Source organism: Phaseolus vulgaris, chromosome 4, assembly GCF_051622355.1.
Source record: "Phaseolus vulgaris cultivar YP4 chromosome 4, ASM5162235v1, whole genome shotgun sequence".
NCBI lineage: Eukaryota > Viridiplantae > Streptophyta > Magnoliopsida > Fabales > Fabaceae > Phaseolus > Phaseolus vulgaris.
The window spans coordinates 16,862,527-16,881,794 of record NC_143501.1 but is presented as its reverse complement, the minus strand read 5'-3'; the positions used below and the strand labels follow the sequence as shown (position 1 = coordinate 16,881,794).

The 19,268-nt window shown below is 28.7% G+C and overlaps 2 protein-coding genes and 1 pseudogene across 2 annotated transcripts; all 3 read left to right on the top strand.

Moving 5' to 3' along the window:
- On the top strand, positions 1–3,392 carry LOC137837426 (CASP-like protein 5A2). Its single transcript, XM_068646410.2, has 3 exons — positions 1–431; positions 2,332–2,464; positions 2,981–3,392. The coding sequence occupies exons 1-3, from the start codon at positions 214–216 to the stop codon at positions 3,170–3,172; spliced, it is 543 nt and encodes a 180-aa protein (XP_068502511.1). The 5' UTR covers positions 1–213; the 3' UTR covers positions 3,173–3,392.
- A 6,153-nt stretch (positions 3,393–9,545) lies between these two features.
- On the top strand, positions 9,546–12,475 carry LOC137837427 (GCN5-related N-acetyltransferase 4, chloroplastic). The gene is made up of 3 exons (XM_068646411.2): positions 9,546–9,792; positions 10,099–10,510; positions 12,032–12,475. The coding sequence occupies exons 1-3, from the start codon at positions 9,642–9,644 to the stop codon at positions 12,321–12,323; spliced, it is 855 nt and encodes a 284-aa protein (XP_068502512.1). The 5' UTR covers positions 9,546–9,641; the 3' UTR covers positions 12,324–12,475.
- Positions 12,476–13,708: 1,233 nt separating this feature from the next.
- On the top strand, positions 13,709–14,593 carry LOC137838447 (uncharacterized; annotated as a pseudogene).
- The last annotated feature ends 4,675 nt before the right edge of the window (positions 14,594–19,268 follow it).

The window sequence follows — 19,268 nt, the reverse complement described above, 5'->3', positions numbered from 1 at the left end:
GGGCAAAACAAAGTGAAAAAGTAATAACCTTATCGAAAAAAGAAAGAAAGTGAAAAGCAAAAGGAATGAGATGAAAGAGCAAAAGCGTGGCACAGTTCCACCAGCACCAGTAGTACCACCAACATTTGGTGGAGCAAAGCAAAGCCTGTAGAACCAAAAACCCTTTTGTTTTGTCTCTGTTATTGTTGGTGTTCTTGTTCTTGGAGCTTTGCTATGTCGATGTCGATGGTCCACCCTTCAGTTCACCCAATCGAAGCCCCACCTCTGACTGACCATGCAATTGCAATCCCCAGACACACTTTGAAGGACACTCAGGGCATGCCCGGCACCCTCGGTGGCTTCCTCTTGCGCTTTCTTCAGTTCTCCTTCGCCATCGTTTCCCTCTCCGTCATGGCCTCCACCTCCGATTTCCCTTCCGTCACTGCCTTCCGGTAATTAATTCAATTGCCCCCTTTCCTTTTCCTTTTCTTTTCTTAATTGGGGCTGTGGTGATTGTTGTTGAAAATCAACAAGCCAGGTTTTTTCTTAATGGGGTGTTCTCAAAAACGGGTTTTGTAAAGTGGGGATGAGTTCATCCCTCTTTTCTGCTTTTTTTCTTAATTGGGGGTGTGGGAATTGTTGTTGAAAATCAACAAGCCAGGTTTTCTTTGATGGGGTGTTCTCAAAAATGGGTTTTGTAGAGTGGGGATGAGTTCATTTTCTTTTTTTTTTCTTCTGATTTTCACTTAATTGGGGTTGTGGTAATTGCTGTTGAAAATCAACAAGCCAGGTGTTTTTCTTATGGGGTGTTCTCAAAAATGGGTTTTGTAAAGTGGGGATGAGTTCTTGAAGTGGAGGCTACTATTTAAGCTACAACAGTTCCACACAGTTGATCTATGTGATTTTTCGGTCTCGACCGTGTTTGTCTCACATGGAGCATACATGTATCTTTTTGCCAATAAAAGTAACTTATGCAGATACCCTTTTAAGTTTTTTCTGATTGCATGTAATCTTCTTGGTTTTTTTTTTACCGCTTATAACAACTTTCCTTGCAAAGGTACATGACGGAATGTTTTCAATTAATGCTTTTCAAACAATTAAAGAGATTGATGTTGGGAGAGAAAAAGGAGAGGTATCGGTGTAATTTGAAAAAGCTTTAGGGTGTCAAAGTAATTTACTCTACTAAAAAAAGACAAGGGGTGATGAGTTTCTCTACTTTCGTCAAATGCAATGAATTTAGTAAGAAATTGATGGGAGTTTAATGGTCTCAGGTTCCTGCTAAAGAGAGCAAATTTGGAAATTGTTCATCTCAGAAGAATCTTCTGAGATGTTATTCACCTTGAGATTCTTGTTAACAACTTCCTTAAATGTTTTCTTTTTGGTCTCTATCTCCCCTTTTCTTAGAATTATAAACCATGCAATTTATTCTTCCTACCGGTTTCTTTTATGAACATCTCCAAACCACTTTAATCAAGCTTTGGTTGTCTTTTCTTCAATTTATGTCAGATCAATTTCTCCTCCTCTTGAGCAACTCAATAGCCGCAGAAAATTCGGTCTTCATAAAATGGTGGGATACCTAGGCTTCTTGCAAAGTCACCAATCCAAGCCCTTAGAATTTATTTACCATTTATGTCCTATTTTCTCCTCTCTTGAATAGTCCAAATACACTGTCTTCGGATTTGTCTGGATGGTTGGTATTTCCTCTAGTTTTCTGTTATGAGGTCTGCCACATGCCTAAGTTGGTTGGGTGGACTTTCAAGAAGAGATAAAATTGTGGTGGAATAAATTTGCGAGAAAGTTGGACTAACACCTAATGAGAGGAGTATGTTGTATACACACTTAAGTTGGTTTGGTGATGCTAGGGAAAATCAATTGAGGCTCTAGGGAGAAAAGTGGATCAAATGGAATATAGTCCAACTAATAAGGTAGAGGAAAACTGAAGAAAACTTCAGAGAGTCCATTGAAAAGACCCCAATAGACTTTCTAAATATCTGTCTTTTAATGAATCTTAATGGCATTGTTGAATATTTGTACCCGACCTCAGTGGCATAAGGTTCAGATTTTAGCAATTTTATTCCATCTGAAGACACAATTGTTGATCTGTTCAAGCCTTTGCTTTCTAATCTATTTGGGAGGAATAACTTATTTTAAGAAGACTATGTACACTGTATTAACCAGGAGTCTTAAATCTAAGACTTGGAATGAAAATAAGATTCGAGAGTATATGAATACTGCATTATATAGGAAGTCATATTCCAAAGGCGATCAGATCGATAGGATTTGATGATATCTACATTCACAGTCTACATTTTCAACGTAGCATAACTGATTTTGTTGTATTTGTTGTGCTAGATACCTAGTTGCTGCTGTCAGCCTGCAAAGTTTGTGGAGCCTCTCTCTGGCAGTTGCTGATATCTATGCCATTTTAGTACGGCGTGGCTACCGAAACATTAGAGTCGTCCGCTTATTCTCTATCGGTGATGGGGTAAGACAATGCTGGAACACTCTGTTAGCTTGTGTAATTAATCTTGTAAAATTGGTGCTATCCTCAGTACACTTGTCTTGGACACTGGCAAGAAACTGTCTCTGGGTAGTTTAAGTATCCAAGAAAGTTGTAACCATGGTAGCAGAGGTAGTGAACGAGTTCAGTCATTGTGCATTATAAATATAACCATACACATGATAGTTGTCTCTCTTCAACCAGGGACAAACATCATTTCTAGGAAATAAAAAATGTAAGACTTCTACCTGACTATCAGACTAATATAATATGCTATAAAGATTTAACACGGTATATTGGCAAAATACATTTTAACTATGGAACCGATTATTTAGTTATTTACATATACTATTTGCACTTAAGTAAAGTGGGATGATGCTGAAGTTAACTTTTTCAGCTACCCTATTATTGGGAATATGTATTTGTTTTAGTAATGTGGTATACTGTACTGGAATTCATGAAAATAATGCAGAGGCACTCATATGTGGAATTTTGCTGCAGATTACTTCAACACTTACATTTTCTGCAGCATGTGCTTCTGCTGGTATCACAGTTCTCATTGGCAACGATTTGAATGACTGTGCACAGAACCATTGTAGCAGATTTGAAACAGCAACGGCAATGGCATTTATGAGCTGGTTTGCTGCTTCTCCCTCATTTATTTTGAATTTCTGGTCACTAGCCTCCAAATAGAAGCAGCTGGAAAGGGTTTTAGCTGTTTATGTATGGCATATAACTTTGAGGATTGATGGCCCTGCTTGTTGCAAATCCTATTCATGGCTTTTTAGATCCTTTCAAATATTGTTGCTCTTCAATTTCAAGGCATGAGCTTGAAACTTTTAGTTCCGATGTTTATAATATCTCAAACTATGGAAACTTTCCAAGTAAATGTCAACATGAAGTTAAGAAGCAAGAGTTATCTAATGCAATATAGCAATAATTTAGAGTTGGCCATGATAGAAATGAGTTTTGAGGCAAATCAACTCCATTTCTCTATCTATAGCAATAAACATGCACAATCCTCATAAGCATGCAAACTTATTCTGCATAGGGAGGTTAAATGCTACGTAAATTTATTGACTCTGATGAGATCTTACAGTTACTTATTTTGTTTAAAGAAGAGAGAAACCATAATTTAGTTAATGAAATTTTAATGGTTACTTAAATTGGTTTTTGACATCAACAAAAGGACATAATTGTCTATCATTTTGTATATTATCAATTAATATATTGTGTGTTTGGGTTTGTGTTAGATTTTTCAGAGTCATGCTAAAATATCATTTAATGGGATTTTAGGTAAATTTTGAATGTTTGATTTTATGTTGAGAAATTAATTTTGTGTCCAGATTTTATTTCAAGTTGAAGCAATTTTAAGTAGTCTTATTGTGTCGAATAAACATTTTATACTGTAATTGAAAAAAGATACTGGATTTTACTACTAATTTGTTTTTATAATAAAAAATCTAATTATACATCACACCACTTCATAATCAATAACTAAAACCATTTTTGTTCAAAATTGATTTGGAAATTGTAAAATAGTGACAAGATCTTTAAAAGTTTTATATTGTTAATCAATTTACTTGATGATGTCCTCTAATGAGGCTGAAAAAAAAGTTTAAATTGGCACATTAATAAATTGTGTTTACAAAACTTAGATTATTTTGGTAATTGATTATGGTAATTTTTTTTAATTTTCAAAAACCAATTTGATCGATCATTAAAATCCAGGGATTAAATATATTCATCATTTGTGATTTTAAGGATCATCTTACCATTTTCTTAATTGTGGGAATAAAATTTATCAATTAATACAATTTAAAGGCTAAATTCAATCTTTTTTTAGTTTTAAATTAGAAATTGAATGTTAGGAATATTTTTTATTCACATAATTTCATTATAGGTTAACATGTTGCATCTGTGAAGGATTGTGGTATAATAAAAATTATATTGGTTTCACCGAAGTTTAAAAATAAATATATTTAAACATTATTTAATTTAAAAAAAAAATTGTACTGGGCTCCTTATGATACACTAGATTGTACTTAGAAAAAAATTGAAAGATAAAATATATAATTAATCTTTTTTATAAAGACTAATATTACACCATGACGAAAACATGAATATCAAAAGTAGATTTAAAGTTTAAATTTTTTAACTTTGTAAGAAACCACAGTTTTAAGTAAACCTTATAATATATATCACAAAACTATAGCCATGATGTTTAAACTTAAAAAAGTATTTATTAAAAGAAATAATTTATTTATAATTGATTCTTATAAAATCAAAATTTGTTTTATTTTTTGTTATAATTATAGAAATAATAACTTAATCCAAAGTGTTTTGTAACTTATTTGAATATGATAGTTGTATATAAATATTTTTTTTATTACAAAATTGTATAAAAGATCTCCTAAGTACTAATAAAATAAAATGTTTATTCAGAATTATGTAATAAATGTTTGCTTTTTTTCATTGACATAGTTTTTGTTGAATTTTAAATATTTATTATATACTTTAAAATTACTTCATAAAATATCAAGAACTTGTATTACACATATCTTTTTACAAATAAATTTTGTTAATAAAGTTGCAAATACTTTTATTAGCTAAAAAGTAAACGCTACAAACATTAATCTTTTCTAGTAACAAACAATCAAAATCAAAATGTCAAAATTATTTTAAAATTAAATACATAAAAAAACTATGTTACATTTTGGCAATTCATTCTCATACCATTTCTTACTTCCTCTATATATCTTACATTTGTCTGAGTTGTTCATTGTCATGAAAATGATTTAATACCATTTTATCTTAGTTTATTATTATTTTTTTATCAAAAGTGTCATTTTTCCATTAAATCATCTAGGTCTAATTAGTTTCAACTATACAATTATGTAAGGTGTTAAATATGATCAAATTTATTTCACATACTTAAAGTTTTTACAAATCATATATCCCATTCATTACAAATACAAAGTATATATTGACATGTAAGTATGTTACTTGAATGATTTGATGAGCTCTAAATCTATTATAGACAATATATGAAAGCAAATAATGGTTGAATTTTTTGACTCATTTATTTCACAAGCTTGTGATGATAAAAGATTTGTAACTACTTGCACTAAATTCTCTCATAGTCTCCATCATTACACAGAATCAAACTTAGAAACATAAGGAGCCGAACCTAAAGAACTACAATAATTCCAAATCTTGTCACACCTATTCAAAATTTGAGTCTTGTTCTTCTTATATGCTGGTAAATTTGCTGCATAAGTTGTCACATCATAGTGACATGTTTTTCCCATATCATTGACAAGACTGAGACAACAATAGTTGCTAACTGTCTGGTTTCCAACAATTACTGCAAAAAATATTTGTTCACCACACTTTGGCTTCAACTCTTTTACACAATTACTCAAGTATGTTCCATATGGTGACAATGGCCTTGGTGCATAGTTAACCCTAGAAGAAGAAGGATCCTTAGATGGTAGCAAGATTTCTGAAGCAGCTAATTTTTCAATTAATAAGTTAAAACTTATGAGAAAGAACACAACAGCACAGAAGGAATTGAATGATGCCATTGAATATTGGTCTTGAAATCACTTTTTCTTGTTGAAGTATCTGATGAATAAAGCTTCACTTATAGCTCATAATACAATTTTTAACGTTTAGTTTAATGAATGTTTTCCACTTATTGAATGAAACAATTTGGAATAAAAAACATATTGATGTTTACTGATTAGTGATAAGTTTCACTTCTAACTTGTTCTCATAAATGATAACTAACGATTATAATATAAACAAGCATTCAATTGAAATCTATGTAACAATTATTATAAAATAATCCAAATTGAAAACGTAATTGGAAAACATTAATAGCAAGTTTAATAGTAATTAATAATGTGTAATGAAGATTAAGTTATCAATAGCATCATGTACCATTGAGTTGAAGTACAACAACATTTTCCATTAATAAAACAATTTCGTAGAGGAAAATGTCCCGTTTTTTTAATATAGGGTTCAAATTTCTGGTTTTGAATAATTTCACTATAATAATTATATTTTACCTTAATGATATTAAGAATTTGTAAAATTTGTATTATTTAGATCCATGTCAAATATAACTTAAAATCGACTAAGCACATTCTGTGTTGACGTTAAAAAATAGTAAAAAGTAATTTGTATAAATCCAAATTACACTTAAATAGATATTATATTTTAAATTAAACAACAACAATAATATAGTATTGGTTGAACTGACACAAAATTAAATATAAAAAATAATAATATAAATTAAATACAATAAAAAAGTATGTTAGCATAATCATATATATGGCTAAGAAAAATATTTTTTTCATTATATTTAGTTAACACTTTAGTTAATAATAAGGTAATGTCGAGTTCATTATAATACTAAATTACTTGAGTTAAAAAAAAATAAACAAATTAATTATTTAAGCACATATATTAAGATGAATTAACAACGTATTTATCTTCCGAACTAAATTTTTAAAATATAATTTTTTTCACACTTCTACGATAGAGCAGGATTAAAGAAATTTGTCACGATATACTATAATGTTTACATTTTTTTAATAAATTTCTTTCTTTATTTATATTTTTATCTATTTAGACTATTTAGATATGTGCATTATATGATACAATTTTCTTATAATATATGCTTTTATAAAGAGAGTAAATATCAAACAAACTTACATCTTCATCAGATTCATCTAAATTTGGGTTGTCCTCAGCGTCTCTCATGAGACATATGTGAGTCTTCTCTATAGATTTAGAATAAGATAGATCAAGATTTTTTCAGGTAGACATAAAACTCTTTTTTTGAGACTTTTTTCTTTTCATCTCTTTCCGTATCTCCTTGGTTTTGTTCTAGACATTCATATTTGATGTGTCTAAGGTTTCTAACATCCAAATCATATTACATTTTTCCTAATGTCTTTGCTAGACCATCTTTCCTGTAGTTTATTTTTTTCACACTTTTTTGAACTTTTGGATGATGAGTCATCATACTTTAAATCAGCATTTTCAATAGCCTCAAAGGCTCTAGAGGATTCAACCCTCTTAACTTTATGCGAAGTTTTGAGGACTAGGTTCTTACCTAAGTGATCTTATCATATCCCTATAAAACATGTTCATTCTCTGCAACACGTAATAAGCTCATAAATGTTTTTGTTATGTACAATGTTAGCTTAAAAACTAAGTGTATCATATGACCATAACTTTTCTTGTAAGACGAAGCAAGAGAACACAATTGTTGTATTGTCGGTTAGGCAAAACATTTGTGTCTCAAATGATTTGTTTGAAAAACTATTGTCTTATAAATGAAGCATGTTTAAGTTTACACTTTATTGTTTAAAAAAACTAAATTAAAATCAATAAGGTTATGTAAGACTTCACTCTAATAATGTTGACTCTTCTAGATTAATTAAGTAATACAACCGATGTTCTTTTTCACATCTAGGGCACAAGGATTCTTAAAGATTGCAAGAGCGTTAATAACATTATCGTCGTCAACCTTTCTTCTTTATGGGTATATGCTATTTAGAGGATTATAAGAGAAAGTCATTGAGAATCCTTTGTAGTCATTAGGATCCTAGGAGAAGTCATCTTCTTCATGTTGCGACTATCAACATTCAAGTTTAGAGATGCATTAAATGTTCTTCATGTAACATTAATTGCGTATGTATTCTTCAAGCAACATATATACAACATGACTTATTAGACCTAAGTAAGCTTTTATGAAAATTGGAGTAAAGCATAAGACTCTACGAGGATGATGGTCTTCGCAAGGCAAACATTTCGTTTGCTCAGAATGGTTATTAGTGTGGAATAACTTTAGTACATTCTTCAAAAGATCTTTAATGTAGACAATTATTCGCAATATCCACATTTAAAGTGGGAAGGATGAACATTCTTTGAACATATAGAATAAACATTCATAATATTCAAGAAGTATCATGAAATGTTTGAGACTATATATTTCCATTGTTTGTCCAAGCATTAAATTATCGGATGAGACTAAGAACACAAAATGCTTTACATTATCGGATGAGACTACGAACACAAAATGCTTTACGAATGTTGTTATGTTGTTATCAAACCAAACAAACACAACATTTGTGTGATGCTGAAAAGACAAAAAACAAAAAACAATTTTCATATTTTATAGTTTGTTTCATAAGCCATCAAAATAATCATGTCTAATGAAATTTAACCTAACAATTTTTAATTATACACTACAAGAAAATCATTAAATAGAAACTAATTTTAGAGACAAAAAATAATTAGTTGCTATAGTGACTAAATTAGAAACCATTTTAGAGACTAAAAAAAATTATTAGTTTCTAAATTAGTTTCTACCAAGGTTTTAACTAACAATTATTTAGATTCTAAATTTGGTAAAAAAACTTCGGTATCTAATTACATACCAGTTTAAAAACTATTTATCAATAGTAAAAACAAATTTAGAAACTAATAATTTCTTTAGTCTTTAAAATGGTTTTTAATTTAGTTACTATAGCAACTAATTATTTTTTATCTCTAAAATTAGTTTCTATTTAATAATTTTTTTTGTGGTGATAATAACACCACCTTATTTTAAACTCTTTTAATTTTATAAAATTATATAAAATAAAAAAAAGTTTTCTAATTTTATTTTGATTTTATAATATAAAAATGCGACTTTTTAAAAAATAGTTCATATAAAAAAATAAAAATATTTTACTATTTCCTATTGAAAGTTTAACAAAGGAAAAATGACACATTTCACTTATAACTAAAAAAAATCTCTGATATAACAAACAATATTTGATTGATCAGCTTCTGTCTTCACTCTGTTGTCACACATGCCATCTAATTCACTCCCTCTTGAAAAAAAACTATTTTCACACCCACATTTTCTCTTACATCTGCTATATATAATAAAAATATTAAATTAAATAATTTAATTACAATATAAATTAAATTATCAAATAAAAAATTAATAAAAACAATTGTTAAGTGATAGTATAAATTTTGAAGAGTGTAAATATATCATCTCCAGTGTCTCTTTATCAAACACAAAAACACAAACACAGTATTGAGATATTTCCAATGAAGTGGGAGTTCCACAATACACACAGAGACCCTCCACAAAATGCTGTCTATTATTCCCTTTGATATCTCTGTATCCTCAACTCTCACCAAATTCTCACCTTTCAATGTTAGTTCTAAGAAACCAAACTATTTCCCTTCCAAGGTTTCACCTTCCTCCAATGAATTCTCTCTCCTTTCTCTCTCCAACAAAGGTACTTCTCTGCATAGTTACCTGTTCTGCAGGGCAGGCTTCAGACCTAAGCTTCATTGCATTACTGGGTTGTGCTTTATTTTTTTTTCCCTTTTGAAAATATTGTGATTCTCTCAATTCACTTCATCTTATTCAAACCCTTTTGCAAGTTGACTATAGTCAACAATGTGGATCATCATATAAGTATAGTTACATTCATAGGTTTTGATTTCACCTGATGCAAAGCATTCTGGAGATGCATGGTTTCCATTTATTATACTCAGATGGAAACTTGAGTAGGAGATAAAAATCTGGTGTTTGGATTCAGGAATTTGCAGGGCTAGTGAAGTTGTTGATTTGTTCCCAACAGTGTCCCCCGAAATTGTTGTCCGCGAGGCAAGGTTAGAGGACTATTGGGGAGTAGCAGAGACTCACTGCAACTGCTTCTTCCCTGAATATTCCTTCCCATTAGATTTTGTGCTCAGGATAGATAGATTGGTGGTGGCTATGTTAGCAGCTATGTTAGCCGGATTCTTCAGGCCAAGACACTGCAGAAAAATCTGTTTGGTGGCTGTTATTGGCTCCTCACTTGATGAGTCCTTTTCATTTGGAAGTGAGGGTCACAAGATTGGTAGTTTTGATGGAAAATTCAATCTCAACAAGAGTTATGTAGCTGGTATATTGACAGTAGACAATAATGCAGACTTTCTACCAAGAAAGGGGCCACGGCGACATAGAAGGTAACTGCAACACTTACTTTTGGAACTTGGACAAGTAAGGGGTATCATATCACAGTTTTGAAGGAAAAGGCAATAACTCCATGTGGCCAAACATCACATAGCTTTACTTTCATACAACTATGTCACTCTATTGAATGATTACATGATGATGATACAAGAGGGAATTGCATGTATTTGTAACAGTGCAATGGAAATGAACTAAAATCAACCAACTAACTAACTGAAATCAACTAATACAACTATTCAAAAACCTCTAACAAGGGGGTTATCTAAGGCCTGAAGATAATATAATGCTTTCAAATTTTGTTTGTGTGTGTGTGCCTTCATGCTTCACCATCTTCATTGAGAAAAAGAATTGTAAATAAATTGTTCATTTTGTGTTTGTACCTTGGCTAATAAAATTACTACCTCAACATACAAATTTCCAATTTGGAAGTCAATATTGAAGCATTGATTCGTAGTTTGACCGTTAAACTATAAATGGGGGCATTTCATCGCCATAAGCTTCAATTAGATGTGGGTTGTTGTGTACCTGTTTGAGTTAAATTTGATTGTCCATTCTTTCTCTTTGGTCCATAATGCACAGATCTCAAAACTTTCTGCAGAAAAATTTCCTTGATACTTTGTCACTTGCAGCAGTACTTTACTATATATATGTATGTGTGTGTCCTGAAATCATTTAGAATCTTCTCCTGATAAAAAAATGTCCTAAAAGGTTGAGTTTTGTTTGGACAGAGAGCATTGTCCCTTGAAGAGGCAAAAAACGTTTTAAGGGAGTGAGCTCTTCTTATGAAGTTGTGCAGCATGTTTCATCAAGTATTGGAATTGTATTATCTGCAAAATATTTTTCTGCATCAAGCAGAAGAAAATGTTTTCCTAAAGTAGTTCTTAAACCAACACCAAAAAATGCAGAATTTTTTTCAAGAAAGTTACAGCCCTAGCTATATTTAGCTTGTCCACCAATGAAGTCCAAAATTTATAACCAATACATATAGACCCTGTATACATTTGTCCAGGTTTTTTGTCTTGAAAGTAATAACTGGATGGATGATATGCCGCTGTAGCAGAAAAGCTACTTATTACACAGAATCTTTCATCTCACATGCAAGTTTCTTCTTGGTTAAACTATAACTTTCATTATGGAAATTCTGAGCTGTTGACACTGATTGTGAGTCACCACTAGATTACTGTAAAGTAAACAGGTTGTCACATTAGTCCTTGAAACTATTCACTTTATTGTCACAGTTCTTACATATATGTATATTACCACTTTAAACACACACCTTTTGAAAATTGGACTAATATGGTTGTCAATTTTCACTTTGAAAGACTTTATCTTTTAGTTTTCTTCAATTCAAAGATTAACATGACACCCTTTTGCAAACTCAGGATCAAAGTGACCATTTACTGAGTTATGGTCTTATAAACCTTTTGAACCATCAATTACCCTTCAAAACCAGATGTGGATTTGCCATGTGAATCCTTATTGATGATGACTATAAGCAAATGACTTTATTGTAGGACTGGAATTGCATACATATCAAATGTGGCAGTGAGGGAAAATTTTCGGAGGAAGGGAATAGCTAAAAAACTGATGGAAAAAGCTGAGTCTCATGCTAGAAGTTGGAGCTGTCGTGCTATTGCACTGCATTGTGACTTGGACAATCCTGTGGCCACAATGTTATACAAAGGCCAAGGATACAAACGTGTCGTGGTTCCAGAAGGAGCAAAGTGGCCTCAACCAAGAACCTCAACAGATATGAGATTCAACTTCATGATGAAACTTCTAAAAAATTCACCAGCTTCTAGTTAGAAATTTAGTTGGAAATAGTATTCATTAATATTGTCTATTAAAAAACAATTCACCAGTTTCTATAATCTTTTTCTTCTTTCTTCTTCCTTCTTCATTGGTATTTTTTTATTTTGACCGGTGTAATATATGCTTCCCAGAGTTAAATTTTTGAATTATTTTTCCTTTCTCTAGCACCATATATTACACCAATTATATGGTACAACCGGTATAATATACCAGACTCACAATAAAAAAAAAGTTTAAAATAAACTTAAATGAAAGTGTGGTATATTACACTGGTTATATGATTTAATCGGTGTAATATACCATGTTAACAAAAAAAAAGTTTTAAAAAAAATTAAGTTTTAGAACAATATATTACGTCGATTAGATGACTTAACCAGTGTAATATATACAAAATATTTACAAAAAGCCAGTTGAATTTAGCCGCAAATGACTTCGACAAATGCTTCAACACATCCAATTAAAGCTCAAGTTTAATTTTAGCTGAACTTTCTCACTTAAAACTTATACTACTTATTTATTTTTCAGTGGGGTTGATTATTTTGTTGCTGTGAAGTATCTAACTCTCTTTTAGTATCAAATGAAGTATCGTAAATCTGTCAACCATATTTTATGTTTGATCAATACTAATTATAATACAAGTTGTTTTTAACTGTTTTACCAGTATTGCATATTCACCAGCCCATTGTAAAACTTGTACTGATTGCTCATTATAAGACTCTAAAATTCATATAATTACTATCCAATATTAGATTCATTTATCTCTTCAAAATCTATTTTCCATCAACTATAGCAGTAAATTTTTTGTATAATTTTTTTTAGATAAAAGTAAATATTATAAAAAAGTATAACATCCAACGTCTTTTAAGGATTAAATTGGTCATCTTTCCAATTTATTAATATTATGTTACAAAATGTTAACCACACGTAAGGACAAATCAAGAGATTTAATGAGCAATGCTTAGAGACAAAATGGACTTAAATGCTTTCAAATGTGAAACCTCAAAAAAAGTATGGTTTCAAGATACAATGCATAGGGTACCACAAATAATTCGTGAAAATAATCCCAAAGCCTACACTCCTCAAATTGTTTCCATTAATCCTTATCATCAAAGAGTAGACAACAGTTTTGAGCATATGGAAGAACATAAACTCAAATATCTCAAGAGATTTCTTAATCGAACACAACAACTACCTATGAGAGAATTTGTTGACAAAATTAAAGAGACTGAAGAAAAAATTCGTGCAGATACTATTAAATATAATAGTGATGATTTCTTAAAGATCATTATGGTTGATGTTTGCTTCATAATTGAGCATTTTCTAAGATGTCATACATACAATGATTGGGAGGGAAGAGACCTTTGTTGATATAAGAATGGATGCTAACATATATTGAAAATGACTTGATACTACATTAAAATCAACATCCATTATTTTTTTTTCTTGAACAACTTTACAACCTCACTGGTATGAATCGACTATTCCCTCATTTCTTGAGATTTGTTTCAACTATTTTAAGAACCTTGGAATTGGAACCTTTTGTCCAACCATGTGTCCAAGGCACTTCACAGATCTTTTAAAATATTCTATAATATCATCATCAAAAATTCATGTCGGAACACCAAATGAATACAAAGAAATTAAACATGTATATTGTGCAAGCCAACTATCAAAGGCAGGTATTAAGTTCGAAGAAAATCCAAATGAAAGCTTACTTGACTTGACCTATTCGGATGGTATGTTTATAATGAAAATCTTAAATATCAATGCGTGCACATAAATATTCTTCATAAATATAGTGACATTTGAGCATTATCACAATCAAGATACAAACACTATTAATCAATATCTAAAGATTCTATGATTTTCTCATCGACACTGAAAAAGATGTGAAGAAAATAAAATTATTGTAAATTGGATGGGTGATGCTAATGCATTGACTACAATGATTAATAGTCTGGGCTCAAATCTTAATATGACATATTTCAATTCATAATATTTCTCTCTATGCAATAACTTAAATAACTTCTATGAAAACCCTTATAACAAATATAAAGCTATGTTTTTACATGAGGACTTCAACACTCATTGGAAAATAACATCTACAAGTGTTGAAATTGTTTTACTTCTCCTAACATTTATTTAGACTGTATGTTCAATCGTCTCACTATTTCATGGTAAGAAATATTATTATATTAATGGTGAACTATTTTTACGAAATTATAGAGTAACATTTGTTTTTGTTATGTGTAGATGGTAAGTAGTTGGGTCGCTAATTGTGGAATATGAAGATCAATTGGAAGAGTAGATATTTGATGATTGTATCTCGAGCCTTGGTTGTATAAGAAATTTTTTTGAAGGTATTTTAGTATGCTGTTATTCCTTTATCAAATAATAAAAATTCTAACACTTTTTCATTGTTTCTATTTTATGTTGGAGTAAGCTAAATTTAGAGTTAGTTTGTTAACTCTTAAAACATATAAAATCCTAAATTAGTTATTTTCTGTTATTAGAATGTTTCTCTTCTCATTCTAGTTTGACAGTTATAAATACTTTGTACACTTTTGTATTTACAATTTCAATTCATATCAATTCAACCTTTTATTTCTAACCTTCCTCTTTTTTTTTAATTAACTTTTAAGTATTTTTTATAAATTTAAAGATTTTTAATTATTTTTTATTGAAAAAAATTATTCTATTAAGTATTTGTGTAATTTTCTAATCTGAAACAAAACATTATGAACTTTGAAAATAATATAAATGAAATTATTAAATCTTAATTATTCTTAATAAATAATTATATAATAATTATTTGATTTTTTTAATATTTAATTTAAAATATAAATTATATTAAAATGTTTTTCTTTTCATTCTAGTTAACCGCCATTGTATGCAGGAATAGTACATCTACAAATTCAATTCATATCAATTCTCAACATTTTATTTCTAACCTCTCTCTTTCTTTTTAATTAACTTTTATTTTTTTTATAAATTTAAAGATTTTTTATTAATTTTTTATTAAAAAATTATTCTGTTAAGTATTTGTGTAATTTTCTAATCTGAAACAAAACATTATGAACTTTGAAAATAATAGAAATGAAATTCTTAAATCTTAATTATTCTTAATAATAATTATATAATGATCATTTGATTTTTTTAATATTTAGTTTAAAATATAAAACAATATCTTTTTTTTTTATAAAAATAATTTGAGTTTTATAACTTATTTTTATTATTGTTTAATTTCATGATATTATGTTTTGAAAATGCAAGATTAAACAATTAGAAGGTAAGTAGATGGTTCGCTACTTTGTGGAATAAAAAAATCAATTGGAAAAGAAGACATGTGATAAAACTACATATTAAAAAAACTATAACATCCAACATTTTGTCCCTTATTTTTGCTATTAAATAAATTATATAAAGTTCTCTAAAAATTATAAAATTATGTTACATAATCTTTTAACTATTAAAAATTTCTTTAGATTAATATTTGAATGTTAGTAAATATATTAACTTAAAAGACCAACTTAATAGATATTCATAATTTTTATTTGAGAAACGATAACATTTTATAAGGATTAAATTGGTAGTGTTTCCAATTTATTAATATTATAGTTAATATATCAACTTTTATGTTACATAATCTTATTACCACCTAAGGACAAATCAAGATATTTAATGAGTGAAATACAATGCTTAGAGACAAAATAGACTTAAATGTTTCAAAATGTGAAACTTCCGAAAGAGTATGGTTTTAATATACAATGCATTTATAGGACAGCACCACGAGTTCGTGAAAATAATCTCAAAACCTACAGTTCTCAAATTGTTTTCATTAGTCCTTATCATCACAGAACATATTTGAACATATCGAAGAGCATAAACTCAAGGGATTTCTAAATCAAACACAACTACCTAAGAGAAAATTTGTTATCAAAATTAAAGAGATGGAAGAAGAAATTCGATTTTGTTATGCAGATCCTATTAAATATAATAGTGATGATTTCTTAAAGATCATTCTGGTTGATGCTTGCTTCATAATTAAGCCTTTTCTAAGATGTCATACATACAATGATTGAGAGGTAAGAGACCATTTTTTGATAAAATAATGGATGCTAACGAATATTGAAAATGACTTGATACTATTGGAAAATCCACTTTTTTTTTTTCTTGAACAACTTTACAACTTCACAGGTATAAATCGACACTATTTCCCTCATTTCTTGATATTTGTTTCAACTATTTTTTTAAAGTTAGATGAAAGACACACATTTTTAAGCTCTCATTTTTAAGAACTTAGCCTTTTGAAAGCTCTCATTTTTGTTAATGCAGTTTATATAACATGCAATTTTAAAAAACTTGAGGAAAGTAAGATTTACATTGTAAATTTTTATATTAGTTCATTTGTAAAGACAAACTAAGTTCAATTCTTGATCAGTTCCATTAAATATACTTATGTTGTAAAGATACAAACGAGTATCTTTTAAACCTCACACGATCTCTTTAAAAACTATCGTCACTAATCAATATCAATAAAAGTCTACTGAACTTTATTTTAACATTTTTTCTCTAATATAGTTGATTATCAATTAAATATGATTTTTTATTAACATATATCTTTATCTTTTTTACTAATATATAGACCTTAAGTTTTTATTTGTTTCATATTTTCTTTTAAATTTTTATATTTATCATCTTAGAACTATTAAATATTGATATTTCATATGTTACTTAAACTAAACAATTATTTAATATGAATTTATATATGTAAATATAGTGTATAAAAAAAATTAATAATCAACATAGAATATGTTTAGTAAGGCCAATAATTTGGCTACTTAATTATTTAACTAACTTGTAAACTATTTTGAACATTATAAAAGTATTTCAAAGTAGTTTATTTTACGAACTTCTAGTTAATAAGCCATAAGCTATAAGCTATTTTAGCTAACTTCTAACTTATATCTTAATTTTCTTCAGTTATTATATTTTAATATTTTTTTTATTCTTAATTTCGTTTTACTTATTATTACCTGTTTCAACTTTATAATAGACTACTAACCATTGATCTATTTTAATATTTGTTGGGTTATTTTTTAATTTGCAATTCAAATTTAAAAAAGAGAGTTAACATTAGAAATTAAAGTAACAAATGTTTCATTACATAATACTACATGAAAATTACACAAAATAAAGATTGTAAAAAGAAATTCAATGTAATAGTTATTTAAATTAGAATATATATAACTTAAAAAAATAAATAAAAATATTAAATTTTTTAATAGTAATTTAATTATTTTAAAATAAAATTTAAAACTATAGTTATATAATTATATATTTTTATTAGAAACACAAATCTCATTTATATATTAAGACTTATACAATTATATCTTTTCATATCATTTTAGGTTTATCAACTAATTTATCAAACATTTATAATCTAATAAATTATTTTACTAACTAAAAATTTATAGAGAGCTTATAAGCTATAAAAGATAATTTATAAAGTACTTTTATTTGAAAAAGTTCTAAAAGATAATTTTGATTTATTTTATAAAAATAATATTAAAAAATTATTATAATTATATAAAAATAAGATAAATTTGTGTTTTTTTTTATGATAGATCTGAATAGTTGCACTAACAAACTATGCGAGTATGAGTATGGAATGGACATCTTGTATGAAGTATATTGTTTTAGAAAAGAATATTAGAACAAGTACTATTATTCAAATTAGCCTTCCTAAACATAATATTAATAAATAGCTATTTACATATGGTATGAGCATAACTTTTTTATTTATTTTTAAATAGACACAAAGTAGTAGTGTTATTCATTATCATGTCTAAATATAATAATTGGAAATCCCACATCGGTTAGACATGCTGACATTTCAATTGTATATAAATTGGTACAAACCTCATATCACGACCCGACTTTATGGGGTTGAGTTAAACTTAAAAGTTCACTTTGTAATATGGTATCAGAATCATTTAAAAGTCTATCTTAGCAAGTGTTTGTTGAGAGAGTGTGTTAGTAATTCCTCATAGAAATCAAGTATATGTTATTTTTGAAAAATAATTTTACACAATTTAAAAAAAGGTTTTACTTTATATTATATTCATAAATAAAATGTTATTACTATATAATTAAGCCTTTTAAGTTGATTATGACATTTATGTTTAATCTTTATTTAGACATGCTTTGATTTAATGGTTTTTCCCTCAAGAGACAGAAGAAGTTGCGTGCACTCCTTTCGTATGAACCCTACTTTGATAGAGATATATACACATATATATATATATATATATATATATATATATATATATATATAGCATTGGAAGAAAAAATTACATTGGAATAGTAACAGTAATTTTATGCAGAAGAGGTTGGTGCAGAAATTGACCTAACTCTCGCATGTATAGAATAATAGCAGAGAGTAAAAACAAATGATGTTGGAGGAGGAGAGGAATCAGCCCTTAACAAGTCTCTATCAAAGTTGTTAAGATGATGCATAACTTACAGCAAGATTGATGTGTGTGACATTTTTGAAAGAAAAATTCCCATGAAATGATTGATGCAATGGACTAAATTTAGCAGCAAATTACCATCATTTAATTTAATTGTCGGTTGTAAAGTAGCATGAGATCATGACATGTTGCCAAATCCTCACAAAGAGTCCACCAATGTCATAATTGGATTAACATAGGAGCATTAGTCTTACCTTTCAAGGCATGAATGTGTTTTATCAATCATCATCATCATTTCTTCTCCCACCATTTCTCTTTCTTTTTCCCTTTTGTTGCTAACTTTTGTGGCTTCTTCTCTCACTCAGGTAAGGTTCCATTACAGAGGATAACTACTTTCTTGTTTTTCAGCTTTTTTCTTCTGTCCTTTTGATTAACTATGTAATAATGAGTTATTTCTTAAGGTTTT